General features: G+C 32.2%; 2 protein-coding genes across 3 annotated transcripts; both read left to right on the top strand.

The window, feature by feature from the left end:
• Positions 1–9,591: 9,591 nt before the first annotated feature.
• Positions 9,592–16,810, top strand: LOC145577430 (uncharacterized). The gene is made up of 5 exons (XM_081634860.1): positions 9,592–9,744; positions 10,529–10,717; positions 14,250–14,348; positions 14,459–14,610; positions 16,226–16,810. The coding sequence occupies exons 2-5, from the start codon at positions 10,538–10,540 to the stop codon at positions 16,611–16,613; spliced, it is 819 nt and encodes a 272-aa protein (XP_081490986.1). The 5' UTR covers positions 9,592–9,744; positions 10,529–10,537; the 3' UTR covers positions 16,614–16,810.
• Positions 16,811–17,589: 779 nt separating this feature from the next.
• On the top strand, positions 17,590–23,146 carry LOC145579457 (endonuclease 4-like). 2 transcript variants are annotated; one of them, XM_081636706.1, is made up of 10 exons: positions 17,590–17,817; positions 17,945–18,072; positions 19,297–19,477; positions 19,743–19,853; positions 19,925–19,980; positions 20,476–20,559; positions 20,926–21,018; positions 21,403–21,470; positions 21,708–21,781; positions 22,708–23,146. In XM_081636706.1, exons 2-10 carry the CDS (start codon positions 17,956–17,958, stop codon positions 22,857–22,859), a joined length of 936 nt encoding a protein of 311 aa, XP_081492832.1. In that variant the 5' UTR covers positions 17,590–17,817; positions 17,945–17,955; the 3' UTR covers positions 22,860–23,146. The 2 variants fall into 2 exon arrangements, with proteins under 2 accessions (XP_081492832.1, XP_081492833.1); XM_081636707.1 differs by lacking the exon at positions 17,590–17,817 and having other exon boundaries at positions 17,951–18,083.
• Positions 23,147–23,843: the final 697 nt, after the last annotated feature.

The raw sequence follows: 23,843 nt of genomic DNA, 5'->3' as shown, positions 1-23,843 counted from the left end.
AAATGGTCCTCCGAAATTGAGGAATTTTATGTATAGAGCTTGCAAGAGAAATGATGTGGTGGTATAGAGCGTGCAAGAGAAATTATGCGGTGTAGGAAAGATTACTATGGTGCATGAGGTTGCGTACTCATTATGTGGGATGAAAAATGAGATAACTATCCATGATTTGTTTAAATGTGAAAGCTTATTCCATATAGCAACTTTCCATGCCAGCAATTTAGATTGATGTCGCACCTTCTTCGTTTTTTGCACTGAAGTGGCTATATGACAGTGAAGGACAAATCGTTTACTTTAATGGCTTCCAAAGAGCGAGTTATGTAGGGGTGGCAAACAGATCAGGTCGGGTAGGGTTCATGTTTGGGTCAGCTGATTTCGGGTCAGATGTCCTCCAACCCGAACCTGATCCATTTAAGTTTTCAGGTTGAAAACTCCAACCTGAACCTAATATTTTCGGGTTCGGGTTAACCCGAAATTGACCTGTTTTGACCTGATTTTTTTGTTTGGGTTTAAATTGGGTTGCTTTGACCTGAAATTGAACTAAATCATCTGGAATTTTTTTTAAAATAACCTGATTTTTTTAAATTCAAACAAGTGCATCTTCAAGTTCTCAAGCAAAACAACACTTTAATCCTAACTAAAATAAAGAACATTGCCTAACAAGCCTAATTATATATTACAATCCAAAATAAGTCTTTAACGAATTACAAACCAGAATTACAAATAAGAATTACAAACTTTATTTAAAAAGAACAAGATCTAAAGAAACAACAAGATTTAATTCTACTACCACACCGTATTTCAAAAGAAAAACTGTAAAAAAAAAAAAAATACAAATTGAAATGTAATTATCTTGAATCGTGAAGAAGATTAAAGCTTGGAGGTCTGGTGAATGGCAAGCTAACAATTATTCAAGCAGATTGTTAAGAGTTGAAGAGAGAAAAAAAAAATGTAAAGTGAATGAGGCGGCTGGGAAGAAAATTAGGGTTTTAACTTTTAACATCTAACATTTGTATGTGCAATTGGGCTTGGGCCAATATTAACAATTTTTTTATTTGGTCTTGAACCTTTTAGTGTTCGAATTATCAGATTGGTTCCGACTTGATTTTGACCCAATAACATTTTCGGGTTACATGGGTCATTTTTGGGTTGGAATTTCAGGTCGGGTTCGTGTCGACCCATTTAAGATTTTGGGTCGAAAATCTCACCCCTAACCCGCTATTTTCAGGTTGGGTTATCGGATCGGGTCAACTTTTGTCATCCCTAGAGTTGTGTGCTATCTTCGTTTTTGTTTCGCTCATTTTGTTCTGCGTATAAAGTCTCAAAACTATTCACTCATTTTGTTCTACGTATAAAGTCTCGAAACTATTCCCTCGGTATTACTTTTTTATTATTTTCATTTAATTCCTCAATAAATCCTAATTACACTCTCATTAAAAAGAAAATAATAATAATAATAATAAACTTTCACTTGCTCAATATCTTAACAAATTCATCTCAATTACATTAAAGATTTAAAGTTCATGCAAGCCAAAATGTTTTAAATATGGAGGAAGTAACGAGTATTAGTATAATATACAACTAGTTTAGGCCCCGTGCAATCCACGGATTTATAAAGATTTATTAATAATAATAGTCAATTGAAATAGAGTTAAATGAAATTAAATGAGTAAATTTTTTTTTTCAAATTTGAATTTATTAATTTATATCATTTAAACTCTTATGTGTTGCATATTATATATATAAATAAAATTTATTAATTGTTGTAAAATAAAGGGAACATGAGAGAAATTGGGAAGAGAATGGATCAGTCTATATTATTCCATAGAGTGGGGGATATATATATATACAATATAACTAAGGTTTGCTTAGATAACAAAAAACCTTAGATCTAGAATATTCTGGATGATAAAAGGAGGATAATGGATATCCACACAATATTTCATAAAACTCCCCCTTGAATGTCCATTATCGAAGAATATGCCTCGTTAAAACCTTATTAGAAAAAACCTAGTGGGATAAAAACCTAATCTAGGAAATATAGTACAACATCTTCGTAATACGCTCGGGATGCTGCCTCGGTAAAAACCTTACCAGGAAAACCCAATGTGGGACAAAACCATGATTAAGGGAAAAAGAGTGCAGTGCGTATTTTCTCCCCCTGATGAATACATAACTTGAGATTATCCAGTGCTACAATGAATCCAATATGGTTAGGTGTCTTCTCATATGCAGTGGAATATCATTTCTTGCTCTTCAACCCTCCTAATTTGAATTTGCATCTTCAATTTTTCACGTGAACATATAAAGTGTCTTCATTTCATCACCATGTATGGATTTATCTCTATATCATTCCAAACCTCTGTTTGAATAAAGTTAATTTAAAAGTTAAACTTATGCTGTTACGCCTTCTTCTGGAGGTCGTGAATAATGGAAATTGATGATCATTATTTGATCAAACATTCCTTAATGGCAACATATGATATTATTCATGTTGCTCTTCAATCTCGTATGAATTAATATAACATATGTAATTATATACATTGATCATGGTTCTTCTAGACCATAATAAAACACTCTCACGCATAAATATCCCGTTGATATTCAGTAGAATATTCATAATTGACATGATAGTTCTCTTGCAAATACAAATAGTAATTCTCAGTAACTTTCATATGTTCAAACTTCAGGTTGAGATGTCAATTATATAGTCACATAGACTAAAAGTTTGATAATAATTACAATATTCAAAATATAAAATTTGTAGGGCTATAAATACGTTGCATTAAGTTCTTCGGGAACTTTTCTTACATTATTCATAAATAATATTAGATCAACATCATATATAATTTCATCATAATTATAAGCCTATTGGAATATAAATATGTCATTCTAATTTTCCATCAAAGTTGTAAATATGCCTTACTATATATATAATGAACATTTATATATACCACAAATATTATATAGAAACTAATGCATGCAATTTGAGATATAGTAAACATGATAACACATTAAACAAAATATACAATAAGTAATAATGCATCTAACAACTTATTACATATGCAACGAACAATCCATTAACCTATGCCTCATACATGCATATGAACATACATAGGACTCAAAAATAATGCAAGACACTGTATAATGTGGATTTTAAAATCCATATTTCATTGGACTTCTGGTCCATGATAAACTTTTAATTATGATAATTATGTCGACATATATAAATGGACATATATATTTCTGATCCCTTATTCACTAGTCCATTCTATCATGCATATGCATAATTCATCAGTTTCATTGTTACTGGTATCATAAAATTCTTTTAATTTACATTCCGTATGCTATTTTACCACGATATCTATATACATACATTTCTCATTGGTACCATCATAACTTTTCTTACATCATAAGCCATCTATTGTAATAATTCAGATATCTATACCACTTTTGGAGTATTTCATACACTATGGTAATTCTATATTATTACACTATTAAAAGTGTTAACTGCACTATTTTGCCATATATATATCATATCTATTAGACATATCTTTATTTTGGAACCGATCATGGGTGTAGTGATTCAAGTATAATTGGCAAGATTTAATCTCAATATATACACATAATTAATATGACCAAAATGTATCTTCAACGCTATGCAACATGAGTCGTAGGTGAATACAAATCAAATCATAAATGTGCAACATATCTTGATAATATATAGACAAAAGTTGGCATATAACTTTTCAAACTACCGTTATAGGGATCATCAAAAAAAAAAAAAAAAAAAAAAAACCGATTTTTCCACCTTTTGCTAATTCTTCTCCCCCTAAGTTGGTAAAATATCTCATTTATAGGGGCGTCTAATTACATACCAACTGAGTATACAAATTTGAATTAAAATTCATTTCATTAGGACAATCACAATCAAAATTTATTTTTTAGAAGATTTGTATTAAATAAGTTTTATCTCTTATGGAGAACAATTTCTATGTAGAATCATTTCTTCATTAACTTTACATTGCACGTGTATTTATTATTACACTTTCCATAATATATTCATTTTTATTTTTTTTTTTATTTTTTTTGGTAATCAATGTCAATGGGGAGACATGTGTTGTGCAGTTGTGTGTTTTTCCTTCTTTTTCAATTTCTTATGTGCTGACATATAATAGCCCTAATTAAAAGAAATGTTATACAAGCATAAATCACTTGCTTGTAATTCTACTAGGTAATGATCTTTAAAGACTTCAATAGTATATTTGGTAAGCTTCCGGTCACCTAATAGTTGACAATAATATATAAGTTATTCTGGTGAAATTCTGGTCACCCATTACTCATTCGTATATAAAAAAAAAAAAAAAAAAAAAAAAAAAAAAAAAAAAAAAAAAATCAAAACATATTAACTCTTGAAATTTTCATCAATACAAATTATTATGAATCACAATCCAAATATAGCTCAATATCAATGTTATGTCTTGCCATTCAATTCATTTCATATATCTAACATTGAGAGAGGGTCCGCACATATCAAATGAAACTTCAGGTTTCTATAATGGGTAATTATTAAACCCGGATGACCTAATTTAATTATCACATCCAATCACTTCTCTAAATTTGAACTGGTCAGTTTTCCAACACTAGTGCTCACTTTATTAAACTTACTTTATGCATGACCATGAATTTGATGTGATATTTGAATACCAACATGTGTTTCTTTATACAATTGACAAGACAATTAACTAATATTTTATCCAATAATTTACTCATACTCTGCTAGAGTTTTGACTATAATCTTGATACATGTTAAACTTGTTGGACATTATATTTTCTACTCTTCTAGAGCGCTTTACATAATCTCTTCAGGAAAGCTATCACAAATTTTTTTTTTCACTTTCTCGAATAAATGTGTCATTACCATCTGTTGCTCCCTTCCTCTTTTGAGGATTCTTATCATTATAAAATATTATGTTACCACGCTTCAAGCGTGCTATATATTCATTAGCAATTGATGTTGTCATTTTGGGACATCAATTTTGATTGGAGCAATTAAAATCAGTATATGATCAATGACATCTATCCACATCCATCTTCAAGATGGTTCATTCTAAATAATTGGTAATTATGTGGCCACATTAAAAAAAATGAAATATTTTTAAGCTAATATATGTGTCAAACTGACCATTAATACATCTTATTATTCATGTGCGCAAGGATTTCATAATTTAATTGAATAAATAATATCTCCCCTAATCATTGCATATGGGGATATGAAATTAGTCCAACAACCTTTCAAATCTCTTACACCTTGTAAGTCATAAATTCTTTTGATAAATTCATGTATCAAGTAAAGTGTTCCTCTTGCATTCATTTTAAATTGGAATATCCTATAAGTATGGGCATAATAAATATATTTATCAATGAGTTGCTCACAATGCCATTTTCAATTTCTTAAACTCATGAATAATATGTCTTGCTCAAAAGATAATATGCACTCATGTTTGCAATTCTTATGAACTTTTCCATGAATTATATATAATCAAAAGAAAATCATGCAAACATGCTTATAACTCTTTCAAGTATGCAATTTTTGATTCACTTCTGGAAATGAGTATATCTTGTTATTTATTAATACCCATCCAATGCTTGTTATCTTGAACATCCACCTAAAAGAGAATATATAACTATACAAATACTTTGTATTTTCACATGACAATTGTGTATATAGGAACACATTATTTATATAAATGGTGGATTATCTAGGCAAAAGCTTGAGAAACTATTAGAAAAGTTTAGGTTAGTACATGTCTTCATATTATTCTGACAGGTTTAAGCTCGTTTATAAGTTTAAGAGGAACTTCAAGTCCATATGTATTAGTACTCTTTATATATATCTAAGGAACTTCAAGTCTATATGTAAACGAGCTTCATCCCAATAATCAGCTTCATGTAGGTGTATATAATTTAATGTAATTAATCACACATCAATCAACATAATATATAGTATGCTTCATAATATTAATATAACCAAGTTATTAAGTTAAAGACCAAGTGTAATGCATATACATGAGATGTTAAATAATTAAAGATGATAGTATTATTTTAGAGAAAGACAGTATCACTTGTAAGTTTCTAGCGGCACACTATTGGACTTATGGCACATTTATTAGGAAATTAAATTTGCAATACGTCATAAAATTGTCATCATGATCACAATCAATTATAATCCATAAATCGATTCATTTCATGTCAAATTAACAAAATAAGAGACTAAGAGTACTATGAGTATATAGTAAAGTTAATTACTTAAGGTAAAATCTGAAACATATTCCAATCAATTACTCCATATTATGTAACTTTTACATAAGCTTTTAGTATTAGATGCAAAAGTATGAATGCCAACAAATATTGTACCAAACATATACGTCCATTTGTTTGGCCGATTCTCGCACATTAGATGCTACATACGAAATACTTGATGTAATTATTAGATCAAATAAATCACATATAGAAGCATATATAATATAATTTTAGATAAGAAACAAAGTAGAGGTATCGAGACAAAATAGTATTTACTTTGTGTTATACTAAGACAAAACTTATAAATCAAAGACAAATAAAAATAAACTTATTTATTCAGTTATGATCATTAAATTAAAAATGGATAATAATAATCAAATTATGTATCATGGTAATATTTAATCAACAAATATTCTTTGGTATATGACTATATATACTTTAAGCCGCAATTCATAATTTTCTATTATTCGATGCTTTAAGTTGCACGGTGATGCATATCCCCTTAACAAACTTTACCTAGTTCACTATAAAAAGTCACATATAAGTTTCAAACAATTAGGGGCGGTTTATAATTATAATTATATTACTGACTCTTATAAACAATACTGAAACAAATCCATATATTTCACTTATAGTTTAGTAAGTCAGAAGTCACAAATTCAATTTTTTGTAAGATTCTAATTCAATACATATTGCTACATAGAAAAATATTAATTGTGAATCGAATGAATTAACAAACTATCATCACATGTACATAACTGAAAACATTTAGTCAAGTTTTAGGTTTTCCAAAAATTAGTGAGAAAAACATGAACTAGAATTAACAATTGTATACTACGTGTACACTATACATAGATTTTATTATTATTACATGTAAATATTGCTTTATCTTAAAATGATAGAAAATAAATAAATATTTTTCTTAGAAAATATGTAAATATCTTTTATAACCATCTTTATGTTATGGTTTTTTTTTTCCAATTTTATCTTTATAACAAACTCCTTATCTTATCTTGGGATCAGGAGATAAATTTATCCTGTTGGATAAAACTACATAATTAAGCAAAACAAAACATGGATTAACTCCCTTCAAAGGAAGGTTAAGAAAATAAAATATTCAAAAAATATTTGTCACAATTTAATAACCATGCAAAAAAAAAAAAAAAAAATTAATATCCAAAAAATAGAATATCAAAGCACATGAACAGATACACTCAACGTCCAAGCAAAACAACTAAACAAGTATAATGAAAGTTAGGCCATGCAAGGAATTAAATAATTAACCAACCATTAAACAGGTTGTACTCCATGATCTAGAAGATCGACAAACATGTTTGCAACTTTGATTTCAATATATGCATAATGAAAATCTAGTACTTAGGGCCCGTTCACATTTACTGACCTGAGCTGAACTGAACTGATTGGAGCTGAACTGAAATGAACATTTTATGAGAGAGACAAATTAGGAGCTGAACTGAAATGAACATTTTATGAGAGAGGGAAATTAGGAGCTGAACTGAACTGAACTGAATTAATTGGAGTTGAACTGAACTGATTGGAGCTGAACTGAACTAATTGGAGCTGAAATTAAGTAAATATGAACGGACCTTTAATCATTATTCAATATATGCAAAATCACAGCAGGTGTGATTAATATGGGAGAAATAAATTAATATACTTCCCTGATAGTGGTGCAAGTCCACAAAATTTAAGATTAACAATCCAAATCATCAGATCATAAATTCATGGTCATTATATTGACACTCATGGACTCCACATCCTCTAGGAGCTTAGCGTGAAGAAGCTAAAACCAATTTAATTATCCTAAAATTGTATTATATTTAGATCAATACCACAAAACAATAATAAGCCCGACCAATTATTGTGACACGATTATTGAATAAATTGGAACATAAATTCGAGCATCCGAAGGAATTATTTAAGGGTTGGTTTTTGGTGGCTTAGAACTTGGTGCTGATAACGTGTTGTAAAATAAAGGGAACATGAGAGAAATTGGGAAGAGAATGGATCAGTCTATATTATTCCATAGAGTGAGGGATATATATACATACAATATAACTAAGGTTTGCTTAGATAACCAAAACTCTAGATCTAGAATATTCTGGATGATAAAAGGAGGATAATGGATATCCACACAATATTTCATAACATTAATAGAACTTTTGTAAGAAATTAAATAAATAGCATTTTGTAGGAAAATTTTTTTACAAAATTGTGCGTTAATCTCGTGCGATGTACGGTTTGAATAATTAAAAATTTACTTGTATGTGTGTAATATAAATATTTTAAGAAAAACATAATAAATCGTGATCGATCCCTTTTGTTAGATTAATTAAGCTAAAAAATAGTCTAGTTTATAGTTATAATAAAATTTTTAAAATTTTATCTTTCGTTTTTGATTCATTATAGAAAATTTGAAGAATTAATAAAGAGGGAAAAATAATCCAAACTCTACTATCACTAATAAATTGTGTAATTAACCATTTTAGTTATAAATAAGAGCTTTTTAAAAAATGTATAATTAATCAATAATTTTCAAACATTAGGTTTATTTTGAAAAGGAAAAAGAAAAAAGAAAAAAAAAGAGAGAATGATGTCACAAATAATTTAGGAGGGAAATTTTTTTATAAGAAGGTGACACATGTATAATGGTGATATCAACAGTAATTACTTTAGTATTAATTATTATAGATAGATAGATTTTCTAACTCCATAAGGAAAAAATTAATATTTTCTTGGCATATTCACCAATTTGACCAAATTAGTTTTACCCGTCGCATTCACCAAATCTATAGACAGATAGTAATCATATATTTGACCCACAGTATTGTATATGATATATGGAGTAATATTAATAGTTAGGAATAAATAGATGTGGAGAATATTTTAATTTAGATTTGGGAAATATGTGAATAAAAAATATCATAAGTATATGATTTGGTGAATATTGTATATAATTTATAAAAGGTAGTTGATGGCATTGACAAAAATAAAAAAATAAAAATATTAAAAAAAGGAGAAGGGGACTTTTGAAGGGAAAATACAACACCAGGAATAACACAACATGTGTTATTCCTGGTGTCTGTTTTAATATTATGTTATTGATTACTAATGAGTACATCTTAATCTTGGTATAGAGGGAGTATTACTTATCGACTAATCAAAAAAATACTACGTAAATAAAAAAAAAAAATAAAAAAAAAAAAAAAAAAACCTTGTAATTATTAGCAAAACATACAAGGGAGTAAAAAGAAAAGAGGAAGTACAGCACAACGATTGAAGAGCCTATATTGCTCTTCGTCTCTTACATCTAGAAAGCCCGTTCTTCTTCCTTCCTCCTTCCCCTTCCCCCAAATCGATTTTCGAGGATCTTTTTGGGCCATTTTCCACTATTTCCAGATCCCACTCGCTATTCATTCGCAGGTAAATCAATGCATCTGCTCTATATTCTTTGATTGCTGAATTCATTCCAATTCAGATTTCTATTTCTAAATTTCCAGATTTGTATGTTCAATTGTATATGCCACCGATTTTTTTAGGGTTTTAACGGTTAAGGGTTCATTCTTGTTCAATTTCACTGTCATTGCAATGGATTTTTAGGGTTTTTACGGTCTATTTGATTAGTGAAGTTATTTGGATTGTCTTTTTTGTAATTAATCGAATCTAAGAGCATTTGATAATCAATTTATTCAATTTTGTTTAGGGTTCTTGAAGGTCAATCGTTGGTCTTAGCACTCTTAGCGTAATCTAGGTAGTGGGATTTTAATTAATGACCTTTTTTTTTTTTTTTTTTTTTTTTTTTTTTTTCTTAACCAAGTTCTTTGTAGGAAGAAAGTTAATTTTAGCAATTACGTTATTGCTTGATTTATGATCAAAGATGTCACTGTCGATCTTTTTTGATGTCGTATTGTCGTTTGAAGTTTTATTCAGTTTCGCGCTAGATTAAGAATTTTTAGTTGCATTGACATTCTGAACTTATGAGTGATACTCTATAGATTGGTAGCTTAAATAAAGTATTAGTGCATTGAAATTTCGAAGGGACTTATGATACGGAATAAAGAAACTTTGTTAATGGTTAGGTAATATGGAATGGAGTTTGTTTATATGCTTTTGTAATTCTTTGAGGAGATAGCTGTATTGTTAGGAATTTGTTGCTTGTGCTTTTAATGATGTTACTTTTAGATGACTTTTGGCCAAAATTTTACAGATAACCAACATGTATAATAACGTGGGAGTTCAGCCTGGGGGCCAAGCCGGCCAACAGCCACAGTTTCCTCCCCAAGCTAGTCCATTTGGGACTGCTTTCACTGGAGCTGGTTCTGGGTTGCTTCGCAGTGGATTGAGTGCATATGGAGAGAAAATTTTTGGTTCAAGCTCAGAGTATGTGCAAAGCAATGTAAGTGCCAGTATTCTTTCTATTTAGAGATCTGTTATGGCTGTCATGCTGTTTTTGTGTTAAAATCTATGATGTTTTAAACTTCTTGAGTTGGCATCTAATTTTCTTGGCTTATGGGATTGTCACATCGCTGTTTTACAAATGTAGAAGGATGCAGATTTTAGAAATAACTTTGTTGGTTGATGAGAAAATCCGGTGAAATTGTTCATCATTTAGAAAAGTGAGAACCCTGGTACTTACTCCGAAATTGCTTGTTGATTATTTCATATGTTTATGAGCTTCTTTGACATCTCGAACTCTGCATTGAACTCCCCCCCCCCCCCCCCCCCCCGTCTCCCTTCCCCCATCTGTACACTGAAGAAATGCAGTTTAATTTTTAACTGCTATACCTTTAGAGAATTACAGCTGTAAAACCAATTAGGCTGGCTAATAAAAGAGTGTTTGAACACTTGTATAGTTTTATCTATATGTTGGAATGGTAGGTGTGTTTCTGAGTGAGCAGATGTTAACTTACTGATCAAGTTGTTATACACATTACTTATTGGGTTTGATTTGCCATTATTAAATTCACCTATAATAAAGTCATTGGAAATCAATGGTGGAATTTTGATTTCTTTGGCTACATATAGCATTTGCTGATAGATATATTGGTTGGAAGTTTAATTTTAAATCATTTGCGCTGAGAAATCACATAATTGGTCATGTGAGTTAGAAGCACACCAAAGGCTCATAACATTTTTTGATCGATTTCAAAGACATGAAAATTGCTTGCTGCCACGAAAATTCATTGGACCCACAATAGACTCAGCTGCATTATATGGGACTCTTGAGGATAATGATAACCTTCTAGTAAAACAGATGCCTTGACAAAAGTTGTATCACAAAATTCAATGTGAGCAATACACAAAATGCACATCCTACTACGATAATTTTGCCGCACTTATGTTGCGGGCTTATAAGAACTTGGACAGTGGACAATGGAGACAATCATAATGAAGACCATAATTCAAGTATATGGTTATTTTGGAAAAATACCCCTATGTCCCTATTTATATGCCCCATTTGACTTTTAACCCGTCTTCAACATACGTTTCAAAACATAAATATCTCCAGTTCTATATGCTTAAAAATTATGAAAATTTGATATTCTAAAAGTGGATAGTGTAACAAATGTAACAAGATCCCACTTGAGTATATTATTTCTTGTAAATTAGTGTGAATTTGTGGTAAATTTTTATGAAATTTGATCCCAAAAGTTACAATGGAGCAAACAAATTGGATATAGGGATTAATAATAGTGGTGACTTGAAAGCGCAAAAAACGGAAGATTTGTGACAATTTGCGACTAAGAGCAAATATTCATTATCCTAGTCTAGCATGTTCAGAATTAAAGGATTTCCTCCGCTCTAGAAATATTGCATCATTTGCACATTTGACACCATCCACACGATCCTTTCCAACCACATATTATGATTTATACTTAAAGAAAGATATATTCATGTGAGGTCATGTTAGATTTGTCTCGGAATATACTTTCATAATGTTAACTTTTTATAATTTTTACTTTTACGTAACTAAAGCTATAAGGTTTAAAATGTGCATTGGGATGCGTAACCTCCTTCTCCCCCCATGATGCAATAATAACATAATGGAGGAAGTATATTTTTATTTCAAAAATAGCTATCCTTTGCTGTCAAAACGGAGACCATATATTCTTGTTACTCAGCTGATTCAGCTCTGAAAGAAACCATTGGGGCAAGATCAAGTTCAAGCTGCAGATTTTATTGCAGCCCTCTGATCCCTTTTTATCCTTTATTTTCTGGCTGTTAAGAAGTTTAGGTTGCAAATCTTCCATAAACTACCTCCAAACTACTTCAACTTAGAAAGATGTGAATTACAAGTTTTGAAGTAGGCAAACATCTAGGTATGAAGGGCTTACAAGAAAAATAGTAATTAGCTGTTATTGCATAGGGAGTATTGTACATGAGTGATAAAGTCACTTAGTAGAAGTAAATTTGTTCACAAATTCTTGATAAAAGCAGATTTTCATTAAGTTATTGTAAGACGGGTTAAAAATCTCTTAAAAGTATTTAAAGTTACCCTTACATACTACGAAAGTTACAATTTTCCTTACATAAATTATACCATTAAAAAACACTTAAATGTATTAGCATGGTTACTCCGACACCTTCCTTGACCATGGGTGTTGCACGTCGACACGACACGACGTGCAACACGACCCTTGACACAGCTCGGGGAAAGTGTCGACTCGAGGATCGGCAAAGTGTCTGAAATAGGTGTCGATTTCAGATAATCAAGATTTGTAATTTAAAATTTTAGGGTTTAATTCAAAATTTTACCAAAATTTCGTGAATTACTGATTTGCAGGACACATATAGACAATAAAAGTATAGGGCTTTTGGTCGCTTGAAAATTCCGATTTCACCGATGTATTTTCTGGCACATTGAACAGATCACCGGCGAGTTGTGGTTGCCATTTGTGGTGGCTGGCTGTTGAATGAAAGAACAAAGAATGAAAGAAGTGTTTGCAAAAATAAATGACATGCTGCCTTTGAAATTTGAAAGAGAAGAGAAAGAGGGGATTAAGTTTGATTTTGCATGCATCTGAATATCTGATTTAATGGAGGAGAGAGAAGATAGAAAGAGAAGATAGAAGAGAAGATAGAAAGAGTAGAATACGTATAAACTAGAAAGAGAAAGGAACAAAAGAAGACAAAAAAAAAGTGTATTGGAATTCCCTATGTATTACTGGCTCCGTATTATTATTTTTTTATTTTTTTGAGAAAAATGTTCCTTATGTATTATTAAGTGTGAAACATTAAAACGTTTATTTTGAAGTGTCACATTAAATTTTTTGGACACTTTATACAGTAGCCGTATCCTAAATATTAGTCAAGACACTCCCTTGACCTTGTCGACGTGTCGACCAAAATTTAGGACTGAGATGTCGGACACTTCGACACCTTGTCGGACACGACACTTAGAGACGAGTCTGAGTAACCATGGTATTAGATTAATTATATTAGCCTTCATAGCATGTATCCGTTAGAACTTAAACAAAAAGTTACAATTAAACCCATTACAAATTAAAAGTTATCTTTAAAGGAATTGAAGTTTACATAAAACTATTTAAGTTATCCTTAAATTGACCGTCCTACAATAAAATTAATGTAAGCTAGCCTTATACAAGACTTATTGAAATCTGTTAGTTGCCTTGAAATGTCATAAAAATGGCTTTGAGTAGTAACTTTTTGTTGGTGTGGATTCAACATTTCAACTGTCTTGACCATTATAATTTATCAGCAATCATATTGTTTTAACCCTTTTTTTTTTTTTTTTCTTTTCCTTGACTTGTTCTGCCTAATGACTAAAAAATTTTAGTGCCATTTGTTGGAGAGACTACATTCTATTTTGGTTATATGTGGCCTATTTCTGGCCCCTAACTGTATTTCTGCTCTCCTGTTTCAAGTGTTTTCATTTTTTTTACTTGCTGTGATGATAAATCTGACAGATAAGTAGGTACTTTGCTGACCCGCAATATTATTTCCAAGTGAATGATGACTATGTGAGGAACAAGTTGAAGGTTGTTCTGTTTCCTTTTATGCACCGGGTAAGCTTTTCACACCACAATTCTTATATTGTCTGGTTGTTAAGCAAATTTCTGTATTTTTATTGCAATGTTGTTCTTATTCTGTTTCTCTTGATGTCTTTTTAATATAGGGGCACTGGACGAGGATCACTGAGCCTATGGCAGGCAAAATCTCCTTCAAACCTCCAATTTATGATATTAATGCACCAGATCTATACATTCCTATGATGGCATTTCTTTCCTATGTTGTGCTTGCTGGATTATCCTTGGGGCTGAATGGAAAGTAAGTATTTGGCTTACTTGTGCATGTCTTGGATCAAACTTTAATCTGTCTATTCTATGTTTTGACTCCCCCTTATTATGTATCATAATTGATTGGGATCCATTATCTAGAATATGTAGGACAGGAATGTTTGTGGGCCCTGTGAGGTGTGAGCTTCATGTGTGGGCTGGTTCTGTCTCCCTGTATGGAGGCCCAACGCCTTTCCTGTCAATAAAGAAAAACTGTTTAATTTGAGTAGTATTCTTCAATTTGATGCTTCTGTAGACACTTTGAGATGGCCAGCATAATCCTATCCATTCGAGCACTTGGAAGTTGGAACAACTTTTAAAAACCGTGTATAGTGTACTTGTTTTATGAACTTAGGTTCAGAAAATCTCTGGAAGTTTGCAACTGAGTCAGTAGAATGAGATTCTTTTGACCTCAATTTTTATGCATATAGATTTGCATGAGAATGAGGTTTTTGATCGTAAGGGATGGAGGAAGATTTTTGTGGATGATTATACGGAATAATCACTTTTGTTCATGTAGCCGACCACACTTATGGGATTAAGGCTTTGATTGATTGATTGATAGGTCACCGGTGGCTGGTTTTATTAGTATATAAAAAGCCGCGTCTAGACGTTGAGGTACTAGGGATTAGGCCATTAGGGTTGACCGGTAGAGCTCCAATTTTGTTTTAGGCGAGGCACATATAAAGAGGCGCATGAGGTGCACTTGAGGTGTACCCTGAGGTGCACTTGTGGTGTATTTTGAGGTACTCATAAGCAAATTTCTTTTAAGTGTTTTATATTGTGCACCTCACTTCAAAGAGGCGCACCGAGGATGCGCGCTTAGGCGCAGTAGGACCTTCATCGCCTCATTGTCTTTGAGCTTTTTTATACATTTTGTTGTATTTCGAGGTTGTTGAAAGAGTTTGTGAATTCACATTGAACAAACAAGATGTAATTAACTCTGGAGTCTGGAGGTATTTTCCAAATGTGGGACTAGGTTTCTTATGTACTTTGTGAAGATGACTGGCCTGTATCACAAGTGTAATGGTGGCCATTGTTTAGTTTATGCCATCTTAATAAAATCTCAACACTTGCAGAAGATTTGATCTGATTCTGGCCTTTTATAAATTGAGTGCCTTTGTATCATAATTAGCATGCAAAGATTTAGTGATTGATATGGGCTTCAATAGAGGGGTAAGCTCTAAAATTCCGTAGATAAAGAAGGAAAAATCTCTATCTTTGATGACTTTGTGGTAGCTGATGCAAGGGGTTTGAAGTCATGATCTCTACCTAGGGCATAAGGTTAAGGATGGCTTTGTTTGATCTTGTTGTTGATCAGTGCTCCTCTAGTTTGAATTAGGAGGCAGTAATTCTTTTGTGTTTTATGATGCTTAAATTTCTTATTGTAATGGTTTTGTGGCCTTTTTACTTCAATCATTTATTCCATGATCAAAAGTATTATAATTCCTGAGCCTCCTGCTGTTTTTCTAATTGTGAATAAAAATTTTGAATTTTTTTTTTCTGGGTTTCTGTTTGTCTTTATACTCTGAACTTAGCCACTTGTTTTACCAAATTGGTTTCTGATTATCATCATACACTTAGCCACTTGTTTTACCATATTTCAGGTTTAACCCAGAGACTGTAAACTGGCTGCTCATGAAAGGATTAGTGGGGTGGTTTTTACAGGTTTTACTACTCAAAATGTCGTTACTGTCACTCAGCAGTGGGGAAACACCATTGTTGGATATAGTGGCATACGCAGGGTATGCATTTACAGGCATATCTTTGGCTCTTGTTGGAAAACTATTGTGGAGACACTCTTATTACGTCACGTTACTCTTGACCTGCCTTAGCATGGGAATTTTTCTGGTGAAGACTATGAAGAGAGTTTTGTATGCAGAGGTGAGGAGTTATGACTCAGGCAAACATCATGTGCTCCTGCTCTTGATTGCATTGGCTCAGTTTCCACTCTTCTTGTGGCTTGGGAACATAACTGTCAACTGGCTGTTTTAGCCCCCAAATATCTAGTTGCTTGTTGTATAGCTCTAGCCTCTGTGTGGTGCGTACTTGGAGACCTGGTTGTCCGGACCATACTGTTGTTTGTTAACAGTATAAAATAGGAGTTATTCATTGTCTATAGGATCAAACTGTAACCCCTAATGTTGTTATATTGATAATTTTTGGTAATTCAGGAATAGATATGATTTTCATATGCAGTTGAATTTTGGGTAATTCATCCCGGAAAGACAAATGATGCATTTTAAATTTTTAAGGATATATGTCTATTAGCTCTGTTAATTTAGTGTGCCGAATACACAAGGAATCTGCTCAACTTATCTTTTGTGTTTGCCATTTCCAGATATCGAATATGGAAGTTGTTAGCCCACTGAAACATTCTAAGGAAATAGATGGGAACTGTTGATTGTGAGTAAAATTTCAGGCACTTCTGGGGAAAGTAAAGTAGTAACCTCATCATTTATGTGAAGTATATGCTACTATCTAGCAAAGCTTGTCTATAATAGCAAAGCAAAAACACATTGTAATCTCGAGGCCTTGAAGTTGTTACATAATGTTAACATAAAGTAAATCTCTTGTTTTGATAAAAAAGTGTATCTCCCATGGAAAACGTGTACCCATACTCCATAAGCACAAAATAAGAAATAGTATAAAAGATTCATTATCTATAAATTGTTCTAAAAAATTTAATGAGAATATTTTGTTGATTAATTAAATAATGTTGATAACTTTTAAAGATTTTTAATATAATTTACCCTTTTTATAACTTAACATGTACCCATAAACACACATTAGACAAATCGTTTTGTTATTTATTAATCATTTTATAAACACCAAGCGAAAACCCAAAACTACTTTTGAAAGATTTTTAGATAGATTTTGTTAGATACAGTTTAGAATTCTCTCTCACACGCACCAAAAAAAAAAAAAAAAAAAAAAAAAAACTCCGTATAAGTAACAAAAAAGTAAAGGTCAAAGAAATTAGACGGGAAACGTTCTCCAAAAGAAAGAAAATGCGCACTGATCACTCTGATAAAAACGGGGATCAAATAATAATATCCGAATTTTCTTTTGCTTATTAGTTATTACAGTATGATTTATGACCAATAATTTGCAGTTTACTTAGGTGCTGTTTCTTCAGCACCAGTACAATCTTCAAAGTGTTGACTTTTCTGGGTTTTGAGTAGCAATTGAAGAACAGGTGAAAATTGTTTCATTTCATTTCCAATTTTATACTGTAATATTCTATGACCCTTTTTCCTTATTTTTTGTGGGTATTAATTTCTGCTAATTAAGATTTTTTCTTTTAAAATTTAATTTATGTGCAGGTAATTGGAAAATGGGGTTGTCCAAGTTTTCATGGGTTAGTGGGATGGCAATTGTGTTTCTTCAGCTGGTTACTGGTAGTTTTGGTTGGGGACAGCATGGTCATTATGTTACTTGCAAAATTGCTGAGGTAAAATTAAGGTAGATTTTGTATAATTCTTGAAAATTTGATTTAATATTTTTTGTTTGCTAATTTATTTTTTTCAATTGATTTTTGAGTAATGATTGATGAATTAATGTTGATTTACAAATACTTTAATTTTATCTAAGTATTGGTTAGTTCTGATTGTAGAGTACTAAACTGTGCAGCATGGTTCATTATTATAATGATGCACCTAAGATAAGATAGATAAATTTATTGATGGTTTATTATTGTTGTGTGGGGGTGTTGTGGTATGACTCCTTCAGTGAGAACTTAATTTTTGGACGGTAGATTAAGATGCTGGATTAAGGCTTTGCTTCTGAATTGATGATTTTTCTAGCTTGGATTATTGCTGTGACCAAGTGTCATACTTTGCTCGGCTACTGTGGTTCGAGTAAATAGAAGTGGTTAAGAATGCACACTGATCACTCCGAATATAATAGGCATGTGATTTGGCTGGATTATCCCCTGGGTGATTATATTTTGGTGTTGGCAATTCAAAGCTTACAAGTGTACTTAGTTTACATAAAAAAATATTCTTGTTTTACATCATTCACATTTTTGTGGCAAAGAAAAACCACCTGAATATCAATTTTGTGGCTAGATGTTGCCCGGTTTGATATATTTTAGTGTTAGAACCCAGCACAGGATACTCTGATACTTAATATGGCTCAGCTCCACTTGAGAGATTTCTGCAATAATTTCAGATAGCATGGGTCTCAGTTCTATTTGCCATATGTTTAAGCTCTGCGGAGCAGCTGAGTTGATTTGTCAATTTGCAACTTTGTATCAAAAGTCAAAGGCTTTGATTAGTTTGCCGGTTACATCAAAAGGAATAATTTTCTATATTTTATATGGGTTTCAACTTTTGCTTGACCAGCCAAGAATTGAAATCCGTTCAAGTGAAATATTAAGTTGCTACGTGCTATATATTGATCATCTTGAACAATTCTCCTCCTGTCACTGCCAAGTATTATTTAATTTCTTTGAAACTCATTTGATACTAAGAGGTGACATCTCTGGATTAGTTTATCCCTTCCTCAGTTCCTCTCATGTCCAGATTTTTTACAGCCTGTCATACTGCTCATTGTTGTCTCTTCTTGGAGGTTGGAGCACTAATTTTTTTCTTGTCATATAAAACCCATTAAAAATAAATAAGGAATGAAAAGCAAGGAAAAGGATTATTTTCTCATGTGAATATTCATATTTCAGGCATATCTTACTGAAAATGCCATGGCTGTTGTAAAAGAACTGCTCCCAAAGTCTGCTGAAGGAGAACTAGCTGCTGTCTGCTCCTGGGCTGATTTATTTGCAGTTCGTTCCCACTATTACTGGAGCCGTGCATTGCATTTTGTTGATACACCTGATTTCAGGTGTAATTATGACTACGCCAGTAAGTTGATTGCCAGATCTCATCTTCAGTCTGCATAATTGCCTATCTTTCACAATCTGAATTAGTGCAAAAACTTGATTGCGGATATGTGACATTTGGCCAATTTAAGGCCTCCAAATTGAAAAATATGTTTCGAATACTTGTTTCCTTAATCCTGATCAAGTTGGCTTGACACTGGCTGTAACATGTGTATTTACATGTTTTTCTACCTTACTATGTTTCCTATATTTGTTTACTCTTACAATGTTTGGATTGTATTCTGCAGGAGACTGCCATGATTCTTCTGGACGCAAGAATAGATGTGTGACTGGGGCGACCTACAATTATACATTGCAATTAATGTCAGCATGCCATAACTCAGCTTCTAAATCTAGATGTATGAGTACCAAAATCTTCTCGTTTTAGCTCTGTCTGCGATGCTGAGAACTGATAATTTACTAAATACAGATAACTTGACCGAGGCTCTCATGTTTCTGTCTCATTTTGTTGGTGATGTTCACCAGGTTAGTGCTCTTCCTTGTTAAATAGGCTTTGTAGCAGTGAAGTCCTACATTGCATATAGTGATGCAGAATATAAAATTGAAAAACTCTGCACAATATATACAAATATATGTATAATGTATTTCTTAGTCAAGTGATCTGCAGGACTAAATTTTATGCTTAAGATAGAAAAATGTTACTATCAAGTGCTCTTATTCAAGTTTCTGGTTATGGTTTCATTTTAGCATTTGAATGTAAATTTGTTTATTCTGGGTTTTTTTTTTAGTTTTACAGTGCTTATTGTCAAGCTAAGCTTTCAAGTCATTTTTTAGACAAGTTGACACAGGAAGAAGGGTTTGTGGCAATATTTTTCCTACTGGAAATGAATTCTTCTTTATGTGTCTAAGCTATCTCTTATTTCCATTATCTTTTTGACCTAATAGTTGTCACAGGTGTGTGTATTCACTAATTACTGTATCTATGTAAAACAAGCAGTTATTTGGGTTTGTCCTGTGTAGCCTCTGCATTGTGGTTTCCTTGGCGATCTAGGAGGGAACAGAATTCATCTTCATTGGTATCGCAGGAAGGCAAATTTGCACCATGTATGTTTTCTGTGTCCCATGATTCCCATTTCCTTTTATGGATTATGAATTCAGTGAATGACGTTAAGATGGAAGCCAATCAAATTTTAAAATACATCATGAGGTGGACATGAGATTTCCTTTCATTTGGCTGAATTACATGAATATATGTGTACTGATGACAGAAAAGATTACTGTAGTGTGTAGTCTGCACAGAAAGTAATTAACATCTAATATTAATATCTCGCACCCTCACACCAGGGAATGTTAATCATTATGTTTGTGTAGTTTAAACTAGTAAGGTAACTACTAATTCAACAGTGTAGAATCATACTGAATAAAATTGTGCAGGGTTTATCCATCTTAAACTGCCTGTGTTTGTTTCAGGTGTGGGATACTGAAATCATTGATACTGCCTTGAAGAGGTTCTATGATTCAGATCTGAACATCATGATAGAATCCATGCATAAAAATATAACGGTAAATTTTCTTTTATTGAATGTTGTCTTACAATAACTGAATATTTCATTGCATAATAAAACTTCTTAAACATAGATTCCATTTTCTGCAAAGATTCAAATTGTGTATGCTTACGTATCTACCAACTTTTGGATTTCTGCTAATTTATTAGTCTTCTAGTCCATCAACATGCTCAAAACTTGTAGAGCTATCATTCAGCAAGATAATTTGTGTCTCTACAATATCTTGGATTCACATTCCATATAAATTCTTCTCAAGAGAGGGGAAAAACAACAAAATGCTGCTATCTCTCTTCTCGTTTATCAGTATCTGCTGTTTCACTAACTTGTTCTTGCTTTCTACCTCCCTTTAACGTTTCTATTTCTTTCCATTTGGATATTTTAGGAGGATTGGTCTAACTATGTTGAGTCATGGGAAGAATGTGATGGAAACTGCACAGTTTGTCCAAATCCGTAAGTATGCTCATTGGAAATCTTCTTAAACGTTGTTTGTCATCTGGAAATAGGCCATATGGGAATTTTGTGCAATTCATGTACTAGAATTTTTGTTCTGCAAAGCTCAAAACATTCTGTTCTCATGAAAGCAGAAGGCGACAAGAACCATCGATACTATAAATGCCAATAGTATGGCTATAAAAGACAGCAGTCTCTTGTAATTTTAAAGATTTACGACGGAATGTCCTCCTGCAGGTATGCATCTGAGAGCGTTAAACTTGCTTGCAAATATGCATACAGGAATGCCACACCAGGAAGTGTATTGGGAGGTGAGTATTACAAAATTATGTGCTTCATGGTCTCTTGACTAGCAAGACTATTAGATTGCATACTGCTGGTATGAGGCAAGACTAATGAACATTTACAGCCACAAATTGACCTTCTGAAAGGAATAAGGCCCTCATACGTCACAGCACAGTGGAATCCATTGTTCTTTCTGTATTTAAAAATGGGAGTAAAGCATATAAAACAAGTACTGCATAAGATTTTGGACAGGAAAACCCTTATAAAAATTGAAGGTCAGAATAAAACATAGAGCGAGAACTGATTAAGCTACTCAGATTGATCTCTAGAACCCTTTCCAAATTAGCTTCTTTTGGACTTTTGGTTTTCTTGCTTTCTCAGTAGATTGATTCTTTCTTCTGTGCTGCTTGTTAGCCTTCTTATCCCAATTCATGTATACTGGAGAATGGAGATCTGGTGAGTGTTTCACGGTACATAGGAATCAAAGCAAATGTCTGAAGCTGAAGCACCCTAAATTTGCAATTTAGTCTAGCCTCCTCCTCTCATCTCACCCCCTACACCTCCTACTTTTACTTAACCTTTTAGTCTTGAATAAGTAGTATAGACTATCTGATTCCAATTCTGCTTTGTTACTGCTTCTTGAATAAGTAATAGTATATACTGCCTGAATGTTGGGTTAATCAAGTTGTGAGAAGGTGAACTAGAGTGTTTTTTTATTTTTATTTTATTTTATTTTATTTTTATTTTTTTTTACTTTTTAAAGGTGGACTAGAGATGGAATTTATGATCATTTGCATCGTATCACTATTACGGTGTAGCGTCGTACAAAGAATGTTTTCAATTTGTTTTCTTTATCTAATTAGATTTCTGCTGTCTTCATTTTGTGTCATAGACGAATACTTCCTCATTCTTTATCTAATTAGATTTCTGCTGTCTTCATTTTGTGTCATAGACGAATACTTCCTCACTCGGCTACCCATAGTGGAAAGGAGGCTGGCTCAGGGCGGAATTCGCTTGGCAGCTACTCTCAACCGTATATTTAATAGCTCTTGCGGGCTGATCTCCAATGCGGGAAAAGGAGAGCAAGGAGTCAGTTTTGCATGAGACTGCATCGTTCAATTCTTATTTTAAAACGACACAGACATATTGGAGAAAACCATATCATCATTCTTCATTGCTGTACATATTGAGGTAATCTATGGAGAAGTTACTGGATCATGTATATATTGAAATGCCTGTACGAAGAAAAATGTAATATTATTCGTTCAAATACAGATTAATTCAGTGAATGTATTTGTTGTTGTAAAATACTTTAGTTGCATTTGTTCAGACATCAAGCATTATGTACAATACAAATCAATTGCCTTAATAAAGAAACATCATTTGACTCATTTTATTTTTCCTTCTAATCCTTAATTGTTAAGTTCATAGGCTTGTTTGACAATTGGTTTTTCCTTTTTTTTTTCTTTTTAAATATAATTATTGTTGGCTTTTAATTAATCATGTAGTCACACGACTAAGGCCCTGTTCTCATCAGATTATTTTCAGTTCAGTTCAGTTCAGCTCCTAATTTCCTTCTCTCATAAAATATTCATTTCAACTCAGTTCAATTCAGTTCAGCTCTAATAAGTTCAGTTCAATTCAGTTCAACTCAGTTCAGTCAATGAGAACAGACCCTAAAAATTTTGTTTCGAGAAGGCTTTTCCATTGGTGTATGTATAACCAAAGCAAAAAATTTGAGCAATAATGTCACAATGAAAAAGTTGGTCGCGAGTTCTTGAGAAGTTGAGAGTTTAGGACAATGTGACTATTGAGATCAACATTGGATTGGATAAGATGATACAAAATTATGTATACAATCATATAATATAATACGACTTAACTAGTTTATAACTACACGCATGTCTTGTTCTTGTTCCATACGTTATTAAGCTATTATTCAAATTTTCTTAGCTCATGGACTCTTATAATTTTGAGTCGCACATGATTGAACATAAAAAGCGCCATCTATTTTTACCTTAAAATAAATTAATTAGTAGGAAAAGATGCTGTTATAATAGATAGAATATGCTTAATTCGCTTGTACAA

The sequence above is a fragment of the Chenopodium album genome, chromosome 14 (assembly GCF_948465745.1).
Source record: "Chenopodium album chromosome 14, dcCheAlbu1.1, whole genome shotgun sequence".
Lineage (NCBI taxonomy): Eukaryota > Viridiplantae > Streptophyta > Magnoliopsida > Caryophyllales > Amaranthaceae > Chenopodium > Chenopodium album.
This window is presented reverse-complemented; position numbering and strand designations above follow the sequence as displayed.